At 49.8% G+C, this 21,942-nt stretch overlaps 1 protein-coding gene across 4 annotated transcripts in view; it reads left to right on the top strand.

Moving 5' to 3' along the window:
• Positions 1-18,146, top strand: part of SCUBE3 (signal peptide, CUB domain and EGF like domain containing 3) — a 36,083-nt gene extending 17,937 nt beyond the window's left edge. The window contains exons 7-24 of one of the 4 annotated variants that reach the window (XM_070456555.1): positions 1,979-2,026; positions 4,336-4,452; positions 6,142-6,264; positions 6,770-6,886; positions 7,394-7,519; positions 7,804-7,920; positions 8,056-8,160; positions 8,446-8,562; positions 8,877-9,035; positions 9,259-9,474; positions 9,809-9,970; positions 10,178-10,345; positions 10,852-11,013; positions 11,439-11,636; positions 12,083-12,235; positions 12,350-12,429; positions 14,126-14,296; positions 14,843-18,146. In XM_070456555.1, the coding sequence (XP_070312656.1) occupies positions 1,979-2,026; positions 4,336-4,452; positions 6,142-6,264; positions 6,770-6,886; positions 7,394-7,519; positions 7,804-7,920; positions 8,056-8,160; positions 8,446-8,562; positions 8,877-9,035; positions 9,259-9,474; positions 9,809-9,970; positions 10,178-10,345; positions 10,852-11,013; positions 11,439-11,636; positions 12,083-12,235; positions 12,350-12,429; positions 14,126-14,275 (2,318 nt within the window). In that variant the 3' untranslated portion in view covers positions 14,276-14,296; positions 14,843-18,146. Of the gene's footprint in view, positions 1-1,978; positions 2,027-4,335; positions 4,453-6,141; positions 6,265-6,769; positions 6,887-7,393; positions 7,520-7,803; positions 7,921-8,055; positions 8,161-8,445; positions 8,563-8,876; positions 9,036-9,258; positions 9,475-9,808; positions 9,971-10,177; positions 10,346-10,851; positions 11,014-11,438; positions 11,637-12,082; positions 12,236-12,349; positions 12,430-14,125 lie in introns of all 4 variants that reach the window. The other 3 variants (XM_070456554.1, XM_070456556.1, XM_070456557.1) reach the window with 3 other exon arrangements.
• The last annotated feature ends 3,796 nt before the right edge of the window (positions 18,147-21,942 follow it).

Here is a 21,942-nt window from a genome sequence, read left to right as displayed (position 1 = left end):
AGAGTAAAGGGCTCCCCTGCCCTTCCTCCTTCCCCACCCCTTGGTTCTGCACCCCCTACCCCGGGAGCCTCGCCATCCTCTTGATGCAGGATGAGGTGTTGGCAGGTTGGGAACTATCAGCCGAAGTGCCTGCTGACCCAGGCTGTGGTGGAGAAGGGGGAGAAAAGATGGGGCAGTCGGTGAATTAAGCCTGACCAGAGGCCCTAGTTAAGTAGTGTGGTGAGATGAGAGCTGTCACAGCCCACTGACCACACTCAAGGGTGGGGCAGAGTGTCCTTTCCTGGGACAAGACAAGTGGGGTTGCCTGGCTCCAGTATCTTCCTCCTTCTTCTGTCTCTCCTTGCTCTCCTCCTACAAATCTCCTTTCCAGGCCTCCCCTCAGGCCCTCATGTTCTCCTCTCTTCCTCCATATTCCAGGGGAGCTTTGTCTAGGGTCCTCCCATTTCTTCTCCAACTTTAGAATTCCACCCTCTCACCCTGACTCGGGGTCTTCCTAATACCTGGACCCCTTTTCCTGAATTCCTGGGCCTTACCTCACATATCTTTAGGTCCATAGATGAGTTCAGTTCTTTGATTCCTAATTCCCTAAATCTTCAGGGGTGTGTGTGTGTGTGTGTGTGTGTGTGTGTGTGTGTGTGTGTGTGTGTGAAGGACAATTACTATGTGCTTACAGAGTGCTGAGAAAGATGATGGGACAAAATGTCCCCTTGGCAAAGTGGAAATGAAAGCAGAGAGTGTGGGCAGGGGGAAAGGCTGTGTCTTGAGCTGGGCAGAGGCAAGCTTGTCCTGTGTGGTGTTTATGAATGGCCATTCATCTCATGGGCTGTAACATGCTGGGGATGGGAAGGTGTGAACACAGTCATTTGGTGTATTTATCAGAGACAAGACATTCTGTTTCAGAACCAGCCTGTCTCCCATCTCACTCCAGAAACCCCTCTGTCTCTGTAGAGAGCACTGCCTTTCCACCAGACACAAGGACTGGGGAGCAGGTGGGGCTCTTCAAGGCCTCCCTCAGGTACCTGCTCCAGAGACTTGCACACACAGTTCTAAAGTTCCTTAATTAAACTCTCTCTTGCTACATGTTTCCCTCTGAACTAACTCTCTTAAATCTTGGAACATTTTCGGGTCCTCATGTTGCCTTCTCAAGGCTGGTTTGTTCCACCTCCATTCATTTTTTCCCTCATAAGTCTAATTCTTCTGCTTTCCAAACCTCCTGTGATGCCCTGGACACACTTACACACCCTTAGAGACTCCCAGAAGAAACTGCATGCAGTCCCCAAAGAAAAGCTGCATGTGTCACGACGGGGCCATGGATGGGAGGCCGGTGCCTCTCTGATGTTCTTTCTGTTTAGATAGTCCCGGGCATGGCTGCTTTGAACATACTCCCATTAAGCTTGAGCTCTGCTATAATGCAAGACCCATCCACCCTCTGGGCCATGGCCAAGTGAAGCAGAAGAGAGCAAATGGGGCTGTTCTAAGGTTCTATGTCTTTTTCAAGTTCCTCTCCCTCTTCTCCAGAAGAACTTATTTTACCTTGACCTGTATCTCATTTTTCTCCCCAGCCCTGGTAGGAGGAAACATCATCATTTGGGGCCATTGGGACGTTCAGATTTAGTGGGGAGACTGAGAGGGCAGTGCAGTTTAGCAGTAAGGGTAGGCGCCCTCTGGGATTTGGGATTCGGCAGCTTGTAAGATTTGAGGTTGCATCCCAGCTCTACCTCTGGCATGCTGTGTAGTACTGGGACCATGACTGCCCCTCCCCGAGACTCCGTTTCCCACCAGTTGCTTGGTGGGAGCCTGGCTTCTTTGAGGGTACCAGGCAGGGTGAGGCTGGGGAATAAAGTGTAGGAATCTCAGAGCTCATCATTCGGGGCCAGTGGTTTGGGCCTGCAGGGTGGAGGGAGGGGGGCGGTTGGGGCTCAGAGGGCCACAGTAGCTCTGCCTAGCGTCTAAACAGCTTTTTTGCAATGTCAAACAGGGGAAAGGCGGCTAGAGCAGCACGTCCCCCCTCAGGCCGTTTCTAATGGTAAATATGTCTGCTCTCTCCACTTGCTCTCACTGGCTTGCTAGGGGAAGGGCTAACCCTCTGGGGCTCCCACTAACCGCATGCCCACTGGGCCCAGCCGGACTGGGCTCCCCAGCAGCCTGAGCGCTGGGCCCATCAAGTGACAGGAAACCTGAGTCCCCAGGAGCTGGCCCAGAAGCCTTCATGTTGGTTTTCTTTCTGCAATCCTGTCACTCTCCTTCTCTCCTTCCTCTCATGTTCCTCTGTCCCACCTTCTTCCTCACCCAGCTTCTAACACCTCCCCACTTCCCAACTATCTGCTGCACCCCTCCTTCTACACAGCTGAAGACCGCGCCAGCTCCATGCAGCCAGCATGCCTGCTGTGCCACCTGAGATCAGGGTGGGGTAGGGTTAGGTGCCATCCCATCCTTAGGGTCTCTTTCTTGGGTTCTTATCCATGTTAGCTCACAGTCCCCGCACCCTTCGTCCTTCTCTCCCACCATAATGGTTCAGTGCACGACATGTGAGTTCAGACAGACCTGAGCTTGAGTCCCGGCTCTGCCGCCTTCTAAGTATGCCTCCTTAAGCAAGCTCCTCTCCTCTCTGGTCCTCAGCTTACTCGTCTATAAAAGAGGGAGAATGAGAGTCCTCTCAGTGTTCCTGTAGCGCGCTAGAGCATCTACTAAGTGCCTGACACAGAATAAGCACAGATTAAACCGTGATTTTAATACACGACCTGAGGAGCAAAGGTTTGGGGCAGCCAGAGAGGCCACTCAGGAGAGCTCTGCCCTGGGCTGGCGGGCAGGTTTGCCCAGCTTCCTGGTCCAGCCTGGGATGATCCCGTGCCGGCTCTACTGCTCCCCACCAGGGACACCCCAGAAGTGACTAGACTTGGTGCAGGATCTCTGTTCCCCTCTCCCTGCTCCAGGGCTTAGAGGGCTTCTCATGCTAAGAACACTCTTGTGGAGGTGGCTGGGCCTGGAGCCTGAAGTCAGGGCTCCCTCCCAGTTTCCTCCCTTGGTCTTGGAAACCTAAGGAGACTGAGGTGGGAGTGGCACAGGTGCTCCCACTGTGGCTGCCCCAAACCTAGGCATCGCGGGCCCAGGGCATGGCCGGGGACCCTCAGGTAGAGGTGGGCTTTCTCTGAGTCCTTGCTTTGCTCTTCTCCTCAGTGCCGTGGGTTGCGCCTGAGTTTCAGGAGTGGGAGATTCAGGATGACAGTGCTCTCCAGTGCTTTTCTCACTCAGCTCTCTTGACTCTGAGACCCTCTCTCCTCTCTTCCACGGCAGAAGCCTCAGGGATTTCTCTCTCTAATGGGAGAATTCTAAGCCCCACCAGAGGATGGCACACATCTCCCTCACAGTCCCTGTGTCAGGGCCTTGCACTTTTTGAGCTGATTTTTTTTTTCCTGGGCTCATATCACTCTCCTGAGCTGCAATTCAAACTATTTTTCTCCTGCTCTGAATTCAGAAAATAGGGAGTGTGGCCCATCTATATTCCCCCCAACTCCAACCTCTCAGCAAAGGGAAAGCTTCAGTCAAGAGGGGAGCAACAGAAGAGAGGCTCTGAAGTTCTCTCTCTCTCACTTACTTTCTTATGTCCTTCCTTCACCTCTGGATTCTTCTCCTTTTGCCCCTTCCCCTAGCCTAGACAGTATCTCCCCATTAGGAAAGTAAAATAACAACAGAACAGCCAGCTTATCTCTATCTGTAACTAAGAGGACTTGGGAGGAGTTGGAGGTAGCCAGGAAGGGGCTGGGGAATGATGGAGTAGGAGCTGTCTCCTCTGGGATCTTTCTTAAGATAGCTGAGCAGAGAGGAAGGGGAAGATGAATTGATGGTCATCTCTCAGCTGTCTTAGGAATCACCAGGCTCACTCTTCTCAAGACTGTCCCACTGTGACCCCACCCGCCAACGAGGCAGTCTGGGGAGAGAGGAGGAAACTCCTGTTGCCCCTTCTTGTTTGCTCCCTGGCAGTGAGAACCACCCCTACTTAGCTTTCCCTCCCTGCACCCTCCCCTCTCCACCTCCTCCACCCCCTCAGCACATTCCTGCCTGACAGCTCTGGCTTGTACCTGCCTCACTGCTGTCCACCTTGTTTCAATCAAGTAGGGGGCAGGGAAGTGGACTGCTTGGCTGCACTTGTGAGGGGCTGGGGGCTGGGAGTGATGGGAGGAAGGGGGCTGGGAGCCTCCACTTGATGCTCCTTCCGAAGCACAGGGAGGCAGCCAGGGCCTCCTCTTGGGCCTCTGCGTTCCTTCTCTGCCCTCTCCTCTGGGACTCCTGCATGCCGATAGCCAGGTGACCATCCCCCACCTCCCTCCTAAACAGAGACCTGTGCTGTCAACAATGGGGGCTGTGACAGCAAGTGCCACGATGCAGCGACGGGCGTCCACTGCAGCTGCCCCGTGGGCTTCATGCTGCAGGCAGACAGGAAGACCTGCAAAGGTAAGGGTTTTCAGAGAACAGGAGCATAAAGATAAGGAGCTGAGACTGCGACCAGAGACAGGGTACCTCATCATGGGACCTCCTCAACCCCCAGAAGTTATCCTGACTCTAAAGAACTGAGTCCGTGACGAAGGCTTGTCTCCTGTCCGCCTTCCGCATCTCAGTCCAAGGGACACAAAGTCCAGCCAGTTCCTTAGCACCCCTGCCCCGCTTTATCTTCCTTACTCTCATTCCTATTCTCTCTGCGTGTCCCTAACCCTCTTGGTTAATGAACATGCTGTTCACATTTGTTCATGGGTCTAGAAGGGTGTTTGTGCCCTGATTATGTATGCACAAGGTCACAGGTGTGTTCCTTCTTAGCCCACATTCCCCAGACCTTCCCCGTGGAAAGGCTCTCCTGGTCAGAGGGAGATTAGGGGAGCAGTTGGGAGCCCTGACGTTAGAGCCTGGCTCCCTGGGTCCAGATTCCAGCTCAGCCTCTTATTAGCTCTGTGATCCTGGGCTAGTTCCTTAGTATCTCTGTGCCTCAGTTTCACCACAGTAAAGGTGCAGTGCCTGACAGAAATGCTACAAGGATTAAACGAGTTACATATAAACTACATGCGAAGTCTTAGAACAGTGCCTGGCAAATGGTAGACACTGTGTTAGCTACTATTATGGTAGGATTTCCCACATCGTCCATTCTATTTCCCTCTCCTTTTAATTAGCCAGGTTTAGGGGAAAGGTGGAATGGGGAGGAAAACGGAGGGGGGGTGGCCATACTGAAAATAATGATTCATCAGATCTGTGTCCCTCGGTCGCAAGGTGGAGGGACTGGAGGAAGGCTGGGCGCCTTTGTGCCTTTCAGTCTAGCAGCTGGCAAACAGACCAGGGAGGAGGCTGGGCTGGGGTGGGGTGGGGGCGTATGTGGCTGGGGCAGCAGGTCAGACAGCCAGGGTTGAGAAGTTTGCTGCTAGGAAGGACTGCTGACAGGTATGCTGAGAGTAAAGTGGAAGACTGCCCTCTCTGCCCCCCTCCCCCAAGTCAGGGTGAGTAGCCTGGGTCCTGTCTGCCACCAGCTTGGGGAACTTGACCTCAGGAAGGAAGCCACTCGCACGCCCCCTCCTTCCCTTCTCAGTGCTGAAAGCTGCCTCAGGCCTGAGTCTCTCCAGACCTCCCTGGTCCACCCCCTGCCTGGCCCCTGCCCTCCCCCAGCAGCTCCCCAGTCTCGCTGGCTTTCCTGGAGGTGCTCCCGCCTGGCCTCTCTCCCAGCTCCTCCTTTCTGACACGCTGCCCCTTTGGGTCTCCACCTCTTTGCCGCCCCCGCCCGCGAAGGCTCTTACGGCAGGCAGGGGTGGGGGGGGAGAGTGAAGGGATAAACCCTGTCCACCAGCTTTTTTGGAGTGGGGCCATCAACGGCAGAATGAGGGGGCAGAAACTAGCCCTGTAGGTCAGATGCCCACCTACTTCTAGGCCACTCCCTGAGCGTCTGACACCAGTTCCCATCTCTCCCATTCTAAGACCCAAGAAACAAGGTATTAGTAACGGCCACAGACATCCTGAAGAGGGAAGGAACAGATGGGAGGGAAAAAGGAGCAGAGGCAGACCCGGGCTCTCTGTCTCTGCAAGGGAGGGAGGGAGGCGCTGGTCTCCTTATTTGTCCCCAGCCTTCAGTATTACCTTTGGTTCTATTTTGTCCTGCTTCCCCAGACATAGATGAGTGCCGCTTGAACAACGGGGGCTGTGACCACATTTGCCGCAACACGGTGGGCAGCTTCGAATGCAGCTGCAAGAAGGGCTATAAGCTTCTCATCAACGAGAGGAACTGCCAGGGTGAGCAGACCTGGGCCAAGGGAAAAGCCTCTGGAGAGTTTCTAGGGTAGGAGAGCTTCACAGAGGCCAGAGGGCCAGAGTCTGAGATGCTCAAAGGACACTGTGGGGAGTCTCCATAGGCAGTGTCGTGCTGTGACCTAGCAAATGTGCTCCTTCCCCTTGGCAAACTGGCCCTTCTGGGGTACATGGCTCAACAAGGAGGGAGGGGTGGATTTCACCCCAGTTCACATCCTTGGCAGAATCTGACCAGCCTAACCACACATGGCAGCCCTAATCCACAGGCACAGATCTCAAAGTTCCTGACTTCAAAGACTCCAAGTGGAGGGGCTTAGGGGGGTGGGTAGGCATTGCTGAGTCACTGATCTTAGGGCTGGGCCAGAGGTAGGAACTCTTCAGTTTGAGGGAGAGAGCCAAGGCCCTCCCTGGGGCCCTTCACCTGAGCAAGGAGTCACAGGGTCAAGTGGCCCCAAGACAGAAGCAGTGGCTTGAAACCTTGCTCTTCCAGATATAGACGAGTGTTCCTTTGATCGGACCTGTGACCATATCTGTGTGAACACGCCAGGGAGCTTCCAGTGCCTCTGCCGTCATGGCTACCTCCTGTATGGCGTCACCCACTGTGGGGGTAAGCCGGCACCTCTGACCCTCAGCCCTTCACCTCCTTGCCTTTCAGCTGAACACGCCCCTGAGGTGGCTTGTGTCTGTGGGCGGTCCCCAGGGGCATTTGCCATGTCTACATCCATCATGAGGAAATGGGAGAAATGAAGACAGTAGAGACATTGGGGTATCAGGGAACAGCATCCTGTTTCCAAAATTTCTATCTCCCATCCCCATCACTGCCCCTTGCCTCCCATCCTTAGCCCCCAGATTACAACTCCTCTGCTAGGTAGGCATGGAAAGCTTTAAAAATTTTGTTAGTTTGGCTCCTTCTCAGTCCTTCTTTGGACTGAGAACAGAGACAAGGGAAGAAGGTCCTAGGTTTGAACTCTTCTCAGACTGGGAATCATCTTAGGGTACCTGGAACTCTAACCAAAGGCCCCCCACTCACTGCCCACGACCTGGCTCCTACTCCCCCCTCCCCCCGCCCCCCCCCCCCCATTGTCTGTCTGTGTCTCCCGCCTCCTTCCCCCAGATGTGGATGAGTGCAGCATCAACCGGGGAGGCTGCCGCTTTGGCTGCGTCAACACTCCTGGCAGCTACCAGTGTACCTGCCCAGCAGGCCAGGGCCGGCTGCACTGGAACGGGAAAGACTGCACAGGTGGGTGGCGCCCTCTGCTGGCTGAAGCTTGCACTGCAGTTTCAGGGTAGGGGGTCGCTGGGGTCCTGGAAATCGTGGCGTTAGGGTATGACGGAGTCGGGGATGGAGAATGTGGCCATTTGAGACATGGAGTTCCCGGTAAATAACTCCTTTGTCCATTTCCATGTACAACTGCAATTCTGCATGTAGCTCATTCTCTTCCTCCAACTACACACCTGACTGACAGACTAGAGTGGGTAGCAGAGGAAGAGCCTCTCTTCCTCAGGCTTCTCTCCCCTTCCTAGAGCCAGTGAAGTGTCAGAGCAGTCCTGGTGCCTCAAAAGCCATGCTCAGCTGCAACCGGTCTGGGAAGAAGGACACCTGTGCCCTGACCTGCCCATCCCGGGCCCGGTTTTTGCCAGGTACATAGAGGAGGTTGCTGGAGGGCTGGCAGAGAGGAATGCTGGCTGTTTAGGCAGCTCCTCTGCTTCCCTTGGATTCCTTCAACCAGTGAGGGGAGTGGGCAGGTCAGAGCTGTGACAGCTCCCTTCTCTCAGAGTCAGAGAATGGCTTCACCGTGAGCTGTGGCATCCCCAGCCCCAGGGCTGCTCCAGCCCGAGCTAGCCATGCGGGAAACAGCACGAACTCCAACCACTGCCATGGTGAGCACCAGCCCAGATGCCTTGTCTCATGCTACTCTCTGGCTTATTAATCCCGATTTCCCTTCCTTACTAAGCCTCCTGGCCTTACTTTTTCCTGGATCCCCTTCTTTACTATTTATCCAGCCCTGCTGCCTTGCTCCCTCTGCCCTTGACATCTGATGCTCTTGGCTTTCGTAACCCCTCTCCTCTGGCCAAGACCCCAGCCCCAGCTTCCCAATACCCTCAATGGCCGCCCCCACCCTCACGGGGCCCCCAGGCTGTGCTGAGCTTCTGCCATCCCTCTAGAGGCTGCAGTGCTGACGGTTAAACAGCGGGCTTCCTTCAAGATCAAAGACGCCAAGTGCCATTTGCACCTGCGAAACAAAGGCAAAACAGAAGAGACTAGCAGAATCACAGGGCCAGGTCTGGACTGGGGACCCCACTCCAGTGGGCTATCTGGCCACCAAACCTTCCCACCCCTCAACTCCTCAGCTTAGTGAGAGCTCCAAAAACCCACTGACACCCTGAATTCTGGACAGAGCAGGGGAAGAAGAGGTTGCAGGTAGAGGATCCAAGGAAGTCCTAGGATATTCCCCACCACTAATTACTATCCTAGACCAAAAGGACAGTCAAAGATCTGATGAGATCTGTCCGGGTTGGGATGGAAAAATGAAAGCCAGGAGTGAGAACACGGTCTCCAGGGGGTGCCCCTGAGGTTGACAAGGCCTCTTCCCTAGGTGGCGCCCCCTGCTCTGACTGCCAGGTCACCTTCATCCACCTCAAATGTGACTCCTCTCGGAAGGGCAAGGGCCGGCGGGCCCGGACCCCTCCAGGCAAGGAAGTCACTCGGCTCACTCTGGAACTGGAGGCAGAAGTCAGAGCCGAAGAGACCACAGGTGGGACTGGGGACACCGTTGGGAGGAGGATGGAAAGGGGAAGGCAAAGGTGGGCAAACAGCAGGTCTCGGCAGTGAAAGGAAAGGGCAGAGCCTGCCTAAAGCTAAGCTGAGGACCCAGTCCTCTCCCCATGCCCCTCCCAGCTCCTTGCTTTGCTCCCTCGCCCTCCTGCTCACAACCACTCTCTCTTTCTTCTCCAACTCACAACACCATCCATCACCAGCTAGCTGTGGGCTGCCCTGCCTCCGACAGCGGATGGAACGGCGGCTAAAAGGATCCCTGAAGATGCTTAGAAAGTCCATCAACCAGGACCGCTTCCTACTGCGCCTGGCAGGCCTCGATTATGAGCTGGCCCACAAGCCAGGCCCAGCGGCTGGGGAGCGAGTTGAACCAGTGGAGGCCTGCAGGCCTGGGCAGCACCGCTCTGGGGCCAAGTGTGGTAAGGGAGCTGCTGGGGAGCGGGGAGTAGGGAAGGCTCAGCTTGGGTCTGGTTCAGAGCAGGACACTTTACATCTCTCAAGGTATGAGGCAGCCAAGACCCTCCTGCCCATCATCCTCCCCTCCTTGGTCCCAGACTGAGATCTAGAGGGCCATCATGTGGAGCTACCAACCCCTGCACATGCCTTTGGCCCCTGAGCCTCCCAAGCAGGATTCTGTCTGTCCCCAGACCAAGAGATTCTCCTTGAATCTGGGGGAGAGGGTAGGGGAGCCCCAGACCCGGGTGGTGGGAAATAGGTGGGGGTGGGTGGCTAGCGCGGCCGACTCTCCCTCAGTCAGCTGCCCGCAGGGAACGTATTACCACGGCCAGACGGAGCAGTGTGTGCCATGCCCAGCGGGCACCTTCCAGGAGAGAGAAGGGCAGCTCTCCTGCGACCTTTGCCCTGGGAGTGATGCCCACGGGCCTCTTGGAGCCACCAACGTCACCACATGTGCAGGTGCCAGGGGAACAAACAATTCAGAGTGGGGTAGGGTGGGCACTGGGACGCCCATGGGCATGGGACTTCCCAAGGGCAGGCCCAGGCTCCAGGCCACTCTCCTCGTCAACGTCCTATCTGTGTGTGCCTCTGTCCCCTGAGACTGGGTGACCCTGTGGGGATAACCAGGACCACACCCATCAGAGTTGGGCCCTTGGCTCATTGCAGGTCAGTGCTCACCTGGCCAACACTCTGCAGATGGGTTCAAGCCCTGCCAGCCGTGCCCACGTGGCACCTACCAACCTGAAGCAGGACGGACCCTGTGCTTCCCGTGCGGTGGAGGCCTCACCACTAAGCACGAGGGAGCCATCTCCTTCCAAGACTGTGACACCAAGGGTGAGTGGGCTACTCACCCTGGTAGGATCCCCAGCCCCAACTACCTCCCAAACTCTCTCCAGGTTCCCAGAGTAGACCCAAGTATGCTGCCTACCATTTTCCCCAAGCCACTAAAGGCCCAGGTGCATGACCAACCCCACCATCCTACTCACAGGACCCATCCTGACCCTCCACCTGTCCCAAGCCTGGGAACTGCGGAATACGTAACAGTTCCACTTAACCCTCTGCTTTGGAAAAGTGGTGCCACATTCCCCTCAAAGCTACAAACAAGTTCCTCTATAGGTGTGTGGCTGTGCTAGTGCCGGAAAGAACAGGACTGACACTGTAACCAACCACTCTGTCTAGTTTGTTTTCTCCTGGGCTTCAGTTCTGTCGTGATTAGGGAAGGCTGGGACTCCAGAAGGAACTCTGGTGTCTTTTGTTTATTCTGTATGATGAACGTGTCCCTGCCCAAGAATTCCTGCTTGCCTGCCATCGTAACCCCTGCTCCTCCCCCCTGCCTGCAGTCCAGTGCTCCCCTGGGCACTACTACAACACCAGCATCCACCGCTGTATCCGCTGCGCCATGGGCTCCTATCAGCCTGACTTCCGTCAGAACTTCTGCACCCGCTGTCCAGGAAACACAAGCACTGACTTTGATGGCTCCACCAGTGTGACCCAGTGCAAGAGTATGTGGCAGGCCAGGCAGTGGAAAATGGGGTGGAGAGGCCTGGGAGCAGTGGGCATGGGAAGAAGTGGGAGGTGGGCAGGGTAGTGAACCAGCACGGAGCAGGGCTAGGGGGTGGATAGGCAGGCCAGTCCCACCCTCCCTCTCTCCCCAGCCCACCCACACTCAAGTTCAACAACAGTGTTGGACTGGGCCCTGAAGTGCCCTCTCCCTGGAGGGGAAGGAGACAGGTAGTAGGGTGGTACGGACAGGTAAAGTGAGGCAAGAAGGTACTAAAAGGGCAGGAAGGAAGGGGAACCCAGAACTTGGAGGAGATGATGAACTCCATGTGTCTGATTTCCACTTCAGAACTCTTCAATTTCCCCAACCTGTTTACCCACTGATTTCCCTTCTCTTTCTTGCTTTGTCCACTGGGCTTGGCTACAGATCGCCAGTGTGGTGGGGAGCTGGGTGAGTTCACTGGCTATATCGAGTCCCCCAACTACCCAGGCAACTACCCAGCTGGTGTGGAGTGCGTCTGGAACATCAACCCCCCACCCAAGCGCAAGATTCTTATCGTGGTACCCGAGATCTTCCTGCCATCTGAGGACGAGTGTGGGGACGTCCTCGTCATGAGAAAGAACTGTGGGTGGCTGCAGAGCTGGGCCAGGGAAGGGCAGTCCATATCTGGTTGGGGGCAGGAGAGAGAAAATTGGTGGTGAAAGAATTGGGGCAATGATGAGTAAGGCCTTGGGAGCAAAGGAAAATAGCAATGAATGCTACATGTTCAATGGAGGGCAGAGTTAAGAAAGCCAGCTTTGGGAGAATTCCAATAGTGTTAAATGTGTTACTTTCCTATTCTAGTATTTTTGCAATTCCATCCATTTAAATGTTAAATTTTTCACACTGTGTGAGTGCCTGGGTGTCAAAGAACAAGCCCAGGGCCATGAGAAAGGATATGTGTATGGGTGTATGGAGGGGGCTAGGGGAGCTACACATATGAGGGAGGCCTCTGTCAGCCTGAGTCCTCGCTCTAGGAGGACTGGGGGAGCTTGCCCTGCTATCTCCTGACCTGCTGCTTACTTTCTCAGCCTCCCCATCCTCCATTACCACCTATGAGACCTGCCAGACCTATGAGCGCCCCATCGCCTTCACAGCCCGCTCTAGGAAGCTCTGGATCAACTTCAAGACAAGTGAAGCCAACAGCGCCCGTGGCTTCCAGATCCCCTATGTTACCTATGATGGTGAGCAAAGGCAGGAAAGCCAGGGAGGTGGGTGAGGAAGGGGCGGTTCCAGGGTCTCAAAGGGAGGAGGAAGAGTTCTCACTCATCAGTCCCTCCCCTTCACGGACTTTGCAGAGGACTACGAGCAGCTGGTAGAAGACATTGTTCGAGATGGCCGGCTCTATGCATCTGAAAACCACCAGGAAATTTTAAAGGCGAGTGAATATTATCAATAATGACAGCCAGTGTTTAATGAGCATGTAACAATGGGCAGGCAATATGCTAAGTGCTTACTTGAATATTCTCTTTGATATACACAACAGGTCTAAGGAGTAGATACTTGCATCATTCCTAGTAAAAAGCCTTTCACCTTAACCAATGAGAAAGCTGAGGCACAGAGAATTAGAGAACATGCCCCAGTGGTAAAGCTGGAATTTGAGCCTAAACCCATCTGACTGCAGTGTCAGCCGTACTGTCTTACACTCTGGGGGAAGAGAATGGGAAGATGAGGAGATGAAATGTCCTCTGCCTTTTCCACCAAGAAATATACGGAAACTGAGGTTTAGAAAGATGCTTTTGGCATTTCCCTGGCAGGGAGCTCCCTCCTCAGTTCGCCGAGAAAAACAGTGCTCCTGTTCAGCGTTTCTCAGGGTTAATTCAGTATAGACCTCTTTTAAAGGAAAAGAAATGTTTCCAACATTGAAGGGTGGTCTGGATACTCAGATCCATGGATCCCAGTTTGAGAATATCTTACTGAAGAAACTATAGTCCTAGTCACAGTATTATCCTTCATAAACTACCAATGCAAAAATAATGTTATTTTATGATAAATAATTTTTTATTATCAAAATTAGACACAATGACAAAAATCTCCTAGAACTGGCTGACAGAAAAGAATATTTCAGCTATGCTTCTCAAAAATTTTTAGAGCATCTGAATCCTTATTTCAAATGCGCTGTGAACTCCAATGCATAAAGCAGAGGTACCATTTTGATTAAAGTCGAGATAAGAGGCTGGAAGCTCCACCTCCTGTTTTAAAAAATCTCCTGATGCAATGTGAAGAACACTAGCTCAAAAGCCAGAAGAGCTGAGTCCTAATGCACAGTGCTTGGCACCCAGTAAGCTCTCCACACATGATATTGCTGTTTCAGACAGGGTGGTCAGGAAAGGCCTCTGAGAAGAGACCTGAATGAGGTAAAAGGCTACCTATTAGAAGATCAAGAGAGGATCATTCCAAGCTCAGGAGCATGGGAGCCATACAGCATGTTCAAGAACCTTGAGGCCAGTGTGGCTCAGCAGAGCAAGGAAGAATCAAGGGGGGGATACGGGAAAGACAACAGGGCACAGATCACATCCCATTGATGGGGCATGCAAGGGATTCAGCTTTACCGAGTCATAAAGAAACCAGAGAAGTGTTTAGAATAGAAAAAGGACATGATCTAAGTAAAAACAAAAAGTCATTCTGCTGCTGCTGGGGGTAGGGAGAAAGAACAGTCTGTAGAAGGACAAAAGTAGGTGGAAGTACGGAGACCAGTTAGGAAGCCATTGCCAAATGAGATGATGGTCTTGGACAGGGTGGTAGCTGTGGAGATAGTGAGAAGCGGTCGGACCCTGGATATATTTAAAGGTATATATTTAAAGGTAGAATCAACAGGTTTTGCTGTGGTTGTGAGTAAGAGAGAGGAGTCAAGGATGGCTCCAAAGACTGCGACTAAGCAATGGAAGGATGGAACTGCCACTGACTAGAGTTGTAGAATTCTAAGGAGCAACAGATGGTGGGATGGGATCCAGAGTTCACTTCTGGATATGCCTACTAAGCATCAAGAGGGGCTGCTGCTGGGTAGGGGCCAGTGTTCCTCTTTCCCACCCACTGACACTGATGCTGATATTGCCACTTGCCATCCTCTGCAGGACAAGAAGCTCATTAAGGCCTTCTTCGAGGTGCTGGCCCACCCCCAGAACTACTTCAAGTACACAGAGAAGCACAAGGAGATGCTGCCGAAGTCCTTCATCAAGCTGCTCCGCTCCAAAGTTTCCAGCTTCCTGAGGCCCTACAAATAGTGCCCCAGGCCCAAGACCCAGGTTTCGAAGCCCCCACCCTCAGATGAGGGACTCCTTCTGATCTCTCTTTTTGGAGAGGAAAAAAAATCTCCATATAGACTAAGTGCTCTCCCTTTCTGTTCCTCTAGCTTCCTTTCCATGTCTCCTTTGGCCTCGCTCTTTGTCTTTACTTTCTCACTTCCTACATGTTCCTGAAAAAGCCATTCAGTGCTGGCTGTGTTCTCCCGAGGGGTGGAGGGATGGTATGCCGCTCCCCTCCCTAGCCACACTGCCCATTTCACCAGCCCACGTCCTCAGCACTGTCAGCTTAGAAGGGTGCTCGAGGCCCATGAAGGAAGTGGGTCTACTGGGGGAGGGGGAGGAGGGGCTTCTGCTGTTACAGGTTGTGCCTTGCTAGTCAGGAGCCAAAATGTCCCCTGACTGTGCCCCCACCAGGGATATTCTAACAGCCCAGGGTTCTGCCAAAGAAGCCTTTGACTTACAGGCTTAATGCCAGCACTCGTCCTCTGGGACGCCTGGTTTGAGCCCTGGACCGCCCACATAGTCAACTTTCCTGTCTATGTGCAGCTCCTCTCCTTCTTGGCCCATGTCTGCCTGGGGTCCAATGCATGAGGGCTTACAAAAGGCCCACACCACTGGCTAATGGACACCAACTGAATGAAGAAGAGCAGCAGGAATTACCATGTTGAATATGCCGCTGTTGCTCCCCAAGACAGACTCTCTCTGCAGCACAGAAACCAAGTTTTCAAGCATCGCCCAAAAAAGAAAACAAAAAGATGTGTCCTTTAAAGGACTAGACTACAGAACAATTGGAAGCCAGCCTCATACACTAATCCCTTTTCTTACTTGTCTTCTCTGGCCCAGCCATTCCCTTACTCCCACCTGAGTGCTCCCTGGGGGAGCCCCACCCCCATGCTAAGTGTTGCCCTTAAAGAAACATGACTGCTGACCCAAAGCCAGTCTGGGCCTTGCCCCCAGAGCTGTCTTTCCCCTGCAGTCCTGGATGGCTTGTGGGCTCCACCAGAGAGGACCCCGCTCTGTAGCCAGCCCACAGCCACCTGCCTCTGGCCCCAGGCCATGGGCAGCAAGAGGAATGTGTGCACGTGGCGAGCCTTCTGCCCACCTTGTCCACATCTAATAAGTGCAATCATTTTGAGTCTTTCTATGTTGACTAGAGGGAGGGGTTTTTGTTTTCTGGTCTTGTTTTTTGTTTTTGTTTCTTTCTCCTCTATTAGAACCCTATTTATAGCTGCCCAAGAGAGAAGAGTGTATGTTTGGAGTGGAAGAAAAAAGGTTTTGCATCTCATGAGCCTTGAGTGCTAGAGCATCTGATCTGTCTCTTCTCCGCCAGCAGAGACATCTGATGTGTAGAACCTGGTGGAGCAGTCAGGAGAGGGACCTGTGTTTGCCAAACCAATCCCACCATCCCTGTGCCTCCATGGATTCAGCATGGACCTCAAGATTGTAGAGGCCAATGGAAGTGGTCAGTGATCCTCCACCCCACGTAGGGAAAGCCTCCATCTTTTCCCTGCTCTCATCTGGTTTTCCCCTGATGTGCCTGTGGAAGAGGACCAGGACCAAACCCTGGGGACAGGCTGACTCAGGGCCCTGAGGCCAGAGACAAGGCTGTGGGAGCCAAGAATAGGACAGTTAGCCAGGCATGGAGTTGTCTGCCTGATCTTGGCCATTCTGCCTACCCCTGTTTGCCATTTCCTCTTGGAGCTGACTTCAAGCCTAGCTTCCTCAACTACTGCTTTTCAAAAGGAAGAAGAATCAAGTCCATGCCCAAGTCCAGATCCTTCACACACTCCAACTTCAGTCACTGCTGCCTGTAAAATTATTTTCCATTTGCTCCTTCTAGTTCCCCCAAAGCTGTACCATACCCCTATTCAATCAAAAGCTAACAGTTGACTGCTAGGACTCACTTCTAATGACTATCTCAAGCTATTGTTCCTCAAAGAGGCTCAACGGTAAATAAAGGAACCAGCATGTGCTCCCCTTTGCCCCACCATGACTCCCGCCCCAACTCAGTAGCATTCACCAACCTTAGGCAATAGGTAACCAATGTCACAGCTAGATCCACTGACATCCGTTAGCCAACACCATGGCCTGGGGGTGGAGCATCTGGCTGCCTTTGTCTCTCTGGGCCAAAGAAGATTCTGCTGTAGAGATACAAAAGGGTTGCTTCCAAGCAGGTCATTTAGTAGAAGGATCCACACTTTGCAGGAAATGCCATGAAAATTGCTTTAACCAACTTTGACCATCCTCATTCTCCACTGGAAGCTAGGATAACTTTCTGATTCCTCTCTCCCTACCATTTTGCATCTCTCTCAAAGCCAGAGTGCTTCCCAATGCATGCCTTCAGGGCCTGGCTCCTTGCTCTCCTTTCCTTTCCTGTCACCCCATACACAGAAACACACTTCCTCTAACCGTTTATTCCATGGTTTCTGGGCATTACAAATTATTTCCACAGTATGGAAAGTACAGACAACCAAGCTTCTTAACTAATGTCAAGAGAGATCCTGGAGACCAGATGAAGACCTACTCATGTCCACCAAATTTGATTTATAATTTAGGTTGTCCAAGTTGGGAGTTAAGAATCCAGGCAATGTTGCTTCTGTAGGCCCAGGGGAATGAAACAAAGAGTTAGTAGACTGAGGAGTTCACTTCCAGAGACTCTCTAGGCCTTTACAGGTCAGAAAAAGAGGTTTTTATCAGTGTAGGGAAGTAGGAAGATAGTGTAAATGGGAACCCTTCATGAGCAAGCCAGGAGGTATTTGTAGGGTCACAGTATTGACCCTGCATAACTGAGGCCTCATTTATCTTATTACAAAAACCTGTCCTGATTTGAGTCTATTCTTGCAAGGGCTCCAAGCACCAAGTGATGCATATCAGAAAGGCACGACTTCAGCAACATGGCAATCTCTTTTTACTTCTCTTCCTCCATCTTTTTGTATTATTGGGCCAGGCCCATTCCCAAAACCTAGAGGAACAAAGTCAGGAGAAAACTGACCAGAGCCTGGACTTGAACTGCCCTGCCCCAGGCCTACAAATTCCCAGAGGCTGACATCAAGCTGTGACTGCTCTGACTCCCTCAGGACTGGATCAGTTTGAGGTGTTGGAGGCTCAGATTCATTGCTGAAAGTTCAGTAATATAGCCCTGGTCTTTAGCCCTAATGAAAGCTTTCGTATCTGAGAAGTTCTCTCCATACACATGTTTGAGGTGACTGGAGATTAGGGGGCCATATCTCAAAATGTCAGAAAACATAGAGTGCTGAAACTTCTGTATTTGCTGCTTAACCTCAACATAACAGGCTCAAACTAGAGAAAGGGAGACAAAGTATAACTGACCATAAGCAGAAAATAATGTTAACCTGCTTGGCTTCTTTCTTAAGCATTGTAAGAGAAAAGTGGAAGCAAACAACACAAGGATATCCTTAAATTTGATTTGTCTCAAAGGTAGCATACTCTGTCCTTGGGCCATTATTTGGACTAGGAACCCTCTACAAAAATATATGATAACAGGGACTAGAACCCCCAGTTCTGTTATCAGCTTATCTAGACAACACAGATTATAACCGTTTAGACAAACCGAAAACATTCTTCTGTGTGAGCTGAACTTAAGTTTCAGAAAATAATCATTACCATGTGGGAGGCTTTCGTTTTTAATGCAGAAGAAATCTCAAAGTATTTGTATTTATATCTACCTTCCACTGCTGCCGATATAGTAAGCATCTCCTACACAACAATAAATGATGCAGTTTATAGAGTATTTTGCACTTGGGGAAAAAAATGTATCTGAACTTGTAAAAAGAAATGTTTGGATTTTGTATTGTCCTTTTTATAATTATTATTAAAATACTAAATGAAACTCCTCGGCCTGGCATCTTTTCCTATCTCAATAGTTTACCCTAGAGCTGAAAAAAGCTTTGAGGAGAAAATGTGTCTTCTGGCTTTCAGACAGGACTTATCCCAATTTTTCACTTATCCTTCTTATTCATAATGATTTTAGAATCTGAAAAGGCTTGTCTATTTTAAAAAGCAGTATCGAGAACTATCCTGACTGCAAGAAATTTGGAGTATCATTGCTCATCATAGTATAGTCCCCAAAATCTAACCATAAGACTTCCCTAGCTGTCCAGTGGTTACGGCTTCACTTTTCAATGCAGGCAGTGCAGGTTCCATCCCTTAGCTCCCACATGCCTCAGGGCCAAAAGCCCAAAATGTAAAACAAAAGCAATATTGTAACAAATTTAATAAAGACTTTAAAGTGGTCCACATAAAAAACAACAAAAATCTAACCATGGTTCACCTTCCTAGTTTAGATGCCCCATCTCTAGCAAAGTACCAACACAGAGTCACCAAGGTTTTCTTTTTATGCAGTACACTCTTGGTCACAAACAATATTCTGAAATACAGATCATTAAGCCACTACCAACATTAGTACATAGGTCTTGGGAAAGTAATCTCTAATCTCTTAAAAATGAACAGTCTCAATTTCTAGGCTCAGAGATGATTGTTGCAATTATGTTCATGACATGAAATTTTATTGGATTTAACAGTTCCGTGATATAGCCATTAAAGAGGAACAAGGAAAAATCAACCCGATCAAAAACTATGCATCTAAAAAAACACACATCTATAAAGTACATGGGTGCATTCTATTCCACAGTTACTGAGCTCCTATTATGTGCCTATCATCGAGTATTAGGCTATCATAGCTGGATAATAATAGCCATGCTCAAGATCTGCATTCCTCATGTAAGACTGATTACAACTGACCTTTCCACATGGATCTGCCACAAGGAGATAGAATCCAGTCTATTTGGTGATTATGAGTATAAATTAACTCAATGGCATTCTATTTCATACGTTAACTTCCTGTAAGTTTGATTCACACCTTTGTGTCGACTGACAAAAATCACATTTTTAGAATTGCAAAGCTGAGGACCATATCCAGGATCATAGTGAATGACTACACCAACTTGGGGTCATCTTCTCTGACTTCTTTCCTAATCCTCTTCTATTCCAAACACACCAAGCCCACTCCTCCTCTCTAGGACACTTGCAATTATGTCCTAGAATAAAGTATAGTCACGACCAGTGGAGTATGGGTCTGTCTATATCAAGCAATCTTTAAAGTGAGGCACATGAAGACTTTCCAAGGAAATCTTCCTAAAATATGTGAAGACTTTCCAAGGGATATGTGGGCAAGGAAATCAATCTGAGGAGAGTTTTAAGCAAAAACACCCCAGTTCCTCAACTTCTGTAAGAGATCTTCCCTAAAACTAATCTGTTTGAGAGCCAGCCAGCATATATATATTCATGCTATCTTCATTCCAGCTCCTCTTTCACCACAGTCCCTGTCTTACTTTACAAAGGAAAGGTTGTTTCCCTCACCTACACTGAATCTTGATGCATGGCCCAGAGTGTAAAAACCTGAGGAGTAGAAGGAAGGAGTTGTTTTTTCGCTTCATAACAAAATATTCCATTACAATCAGTACTCTTATTTCATCTTAGAAAATGTTTCCTATTTTCTACCACCTGCTAACAAAAAAAATGAAACTGTTAGCTGCTCAAACCATTATTTCCTACCAAAACCCTTTTTTTATTAAATACATAAGTTTGATCATGAAATATAACAAAATTATTGGAGTTCTTTCTTTCTTCTGTTACATGACTCTCTAATTGTTCCCAAAAGCCAGACATGAGTTCAACACAAGTAGATACCTGTATTTGCCAAGGGACTAACTAACACACCTTCTATCCTACTTCTCATTTAATAAATTAACTAACAGATTTAGCTATACATTTTATGGCACTGTTACAAATTATACAATGAGAAAAAGTACCATCTTGGTTTTATGGTTTTTATATTAATATTAGATCTATATAATTTTAATCATGACTGACTTTTAATAACCTATTTTATAAGCTACAGTTAATTTATTTCCCAGTGATTTTATAATATTCTTTAAAATGAGTATTAATTATTTGTTTAAATTGAAGAATAAAGTCAGACCTTTTCCTAACAGAAAGTAAGTCTGATTTGAAATGAAGACTGACTTTGCTGGTTCTACAAATGGTAGGTATTTTCCATATGGATATGAATCTGCACTTGAATATTTTAATAAAATGATGCTGAAAACATGTAATGATAAAAGAATTTTACCAGTGAATTCTTCTCTCACCACAGCGTGTCAGCCTGCATTTTTATTCCTCTTTCTCAGCTCTATAGTTCTTCTTGAAAAGGTCAGTTTTCATTCCAATCCCTAAGAAAAGCAATGCCAAAGAATGTTCAAACTACTGCACAATTGCACTCATCTCACATGCTAGCAAAGTAATGCTCAAAATTCCCCAAGCCAGGCTTCAACAACACATGAACCATGAACTTTGAGATGTTCAAGCTGGTTTTAGAAAAGGCAGAGGAACCAGAGATCAAATTGCCAACATCCGCTGGATCATTAAAAAAAACAAGAGAGTTACAGAAAAACATTTATTTCTGCTTTATTGACTATACCAAAGCCTTTGACTGTGTGGATCACAATAAACTGTGGAAAATTCTGAAAGAGATGGGAATACCAGACTACCTGACCTGCCTCTTGAGATATCTGTATACAGGTCAGGAACAGTTAGAACTGGACATGGAACAACAGACTGGTTCCAAATAGGAAAAGGAGTACGTCAAGGCTGTATATTGTCACCCTGCTTATTTAACTGATATACAGAGTACATCATGAGAAACATTGGGCTGGATGAAGCACAAGGTGGAATGAAGATTGCCGGGAGAAATATCAATAACCTGAGATGTGCAGATGACACCACCCTTGTGTCAGAAAGTGAAGAAGAACTAAAGAGCCTCTTGATGAAAGTGAAAGAGGAGAGCGTAAAAGTTGGCTTAAAGCTCAACATTCAGAAAACAAAGATCATGGCATCTGGTCCCATTACTTCATGCCAAATAGATGGAGAAACAGTGGCAGACTTTATTTTTTGGGGCTTCAAAATCACTGCAGATTTTGAAAGACTGCAGCCATGAAATTAAAAGACACTTACTCCTTGGAAGAAAAGTTATGACCAACCTAGACAGCATATTAAAAAGCAGAGACATTACTTGGCCAACAAAGGACTGTAGTCAAGGCTATGATTTTTCCAGTGGTCATGTATGGATGTGAGAGTTGGGACTATAAAGAAAGCTGAGCAGCGAAGAATTGAAACTTTTGAACTGTGGTGTTGGAGAAGACTTGTGAGAGTTCTTTGGACTGCAAGGAGATCCAACCAGTCCATCCTAATGGAAATCAGTCCTGAATGTTCTTTGGAAGGACTGATGTTGAAGCTGAAACTCCAATACTTTGGCCACCTGATGCGAAGAGCTGACTCATTTGAAAAGACTCTGATGCTGGGAAAGATTGAAGGCAGGAGGAGAAGGGGACAACAGAGAATGAGATGGTTGGATGGCATCACCAACTCAATGGACATGAGTTTGAGTAAACTCTGGGAGCTGGTGATGGACAGGGAGGTCAGGTGTGCTGCGGTCCATGGGGTCACAAAGAGTTGGACATGACTGAGCGACTGAACTGATAGTTTTTCTAGGTTACTTGGTAGCAGTTTGAGCCTAAAGCATCGCCTTCTACTGGAACCCAAAGACCTAGGAGGAGATTCAAACTGTG

This window comes from Odocoileus virginianus, chromosome 27 (genome assembly GCF_023699985.2).
Source record: "Odocoileus virginianus isolate 20LAN1187 ecotype Illinois chromosome 27, Ovbor_1.2, whole genome shotgun sequence".
Lineage (NCBI taxonomy): Eukaryota > Metazoa > Chordata > Mammalia > Artiodactyla > Cervidae > Odocoileus > Odocoileus virginianus.
The sequence above is the reverse complement of the archived record's forward strand: the minus strand, read 5'-3'. Positions and strand labels throughout refer to the sequence as shown.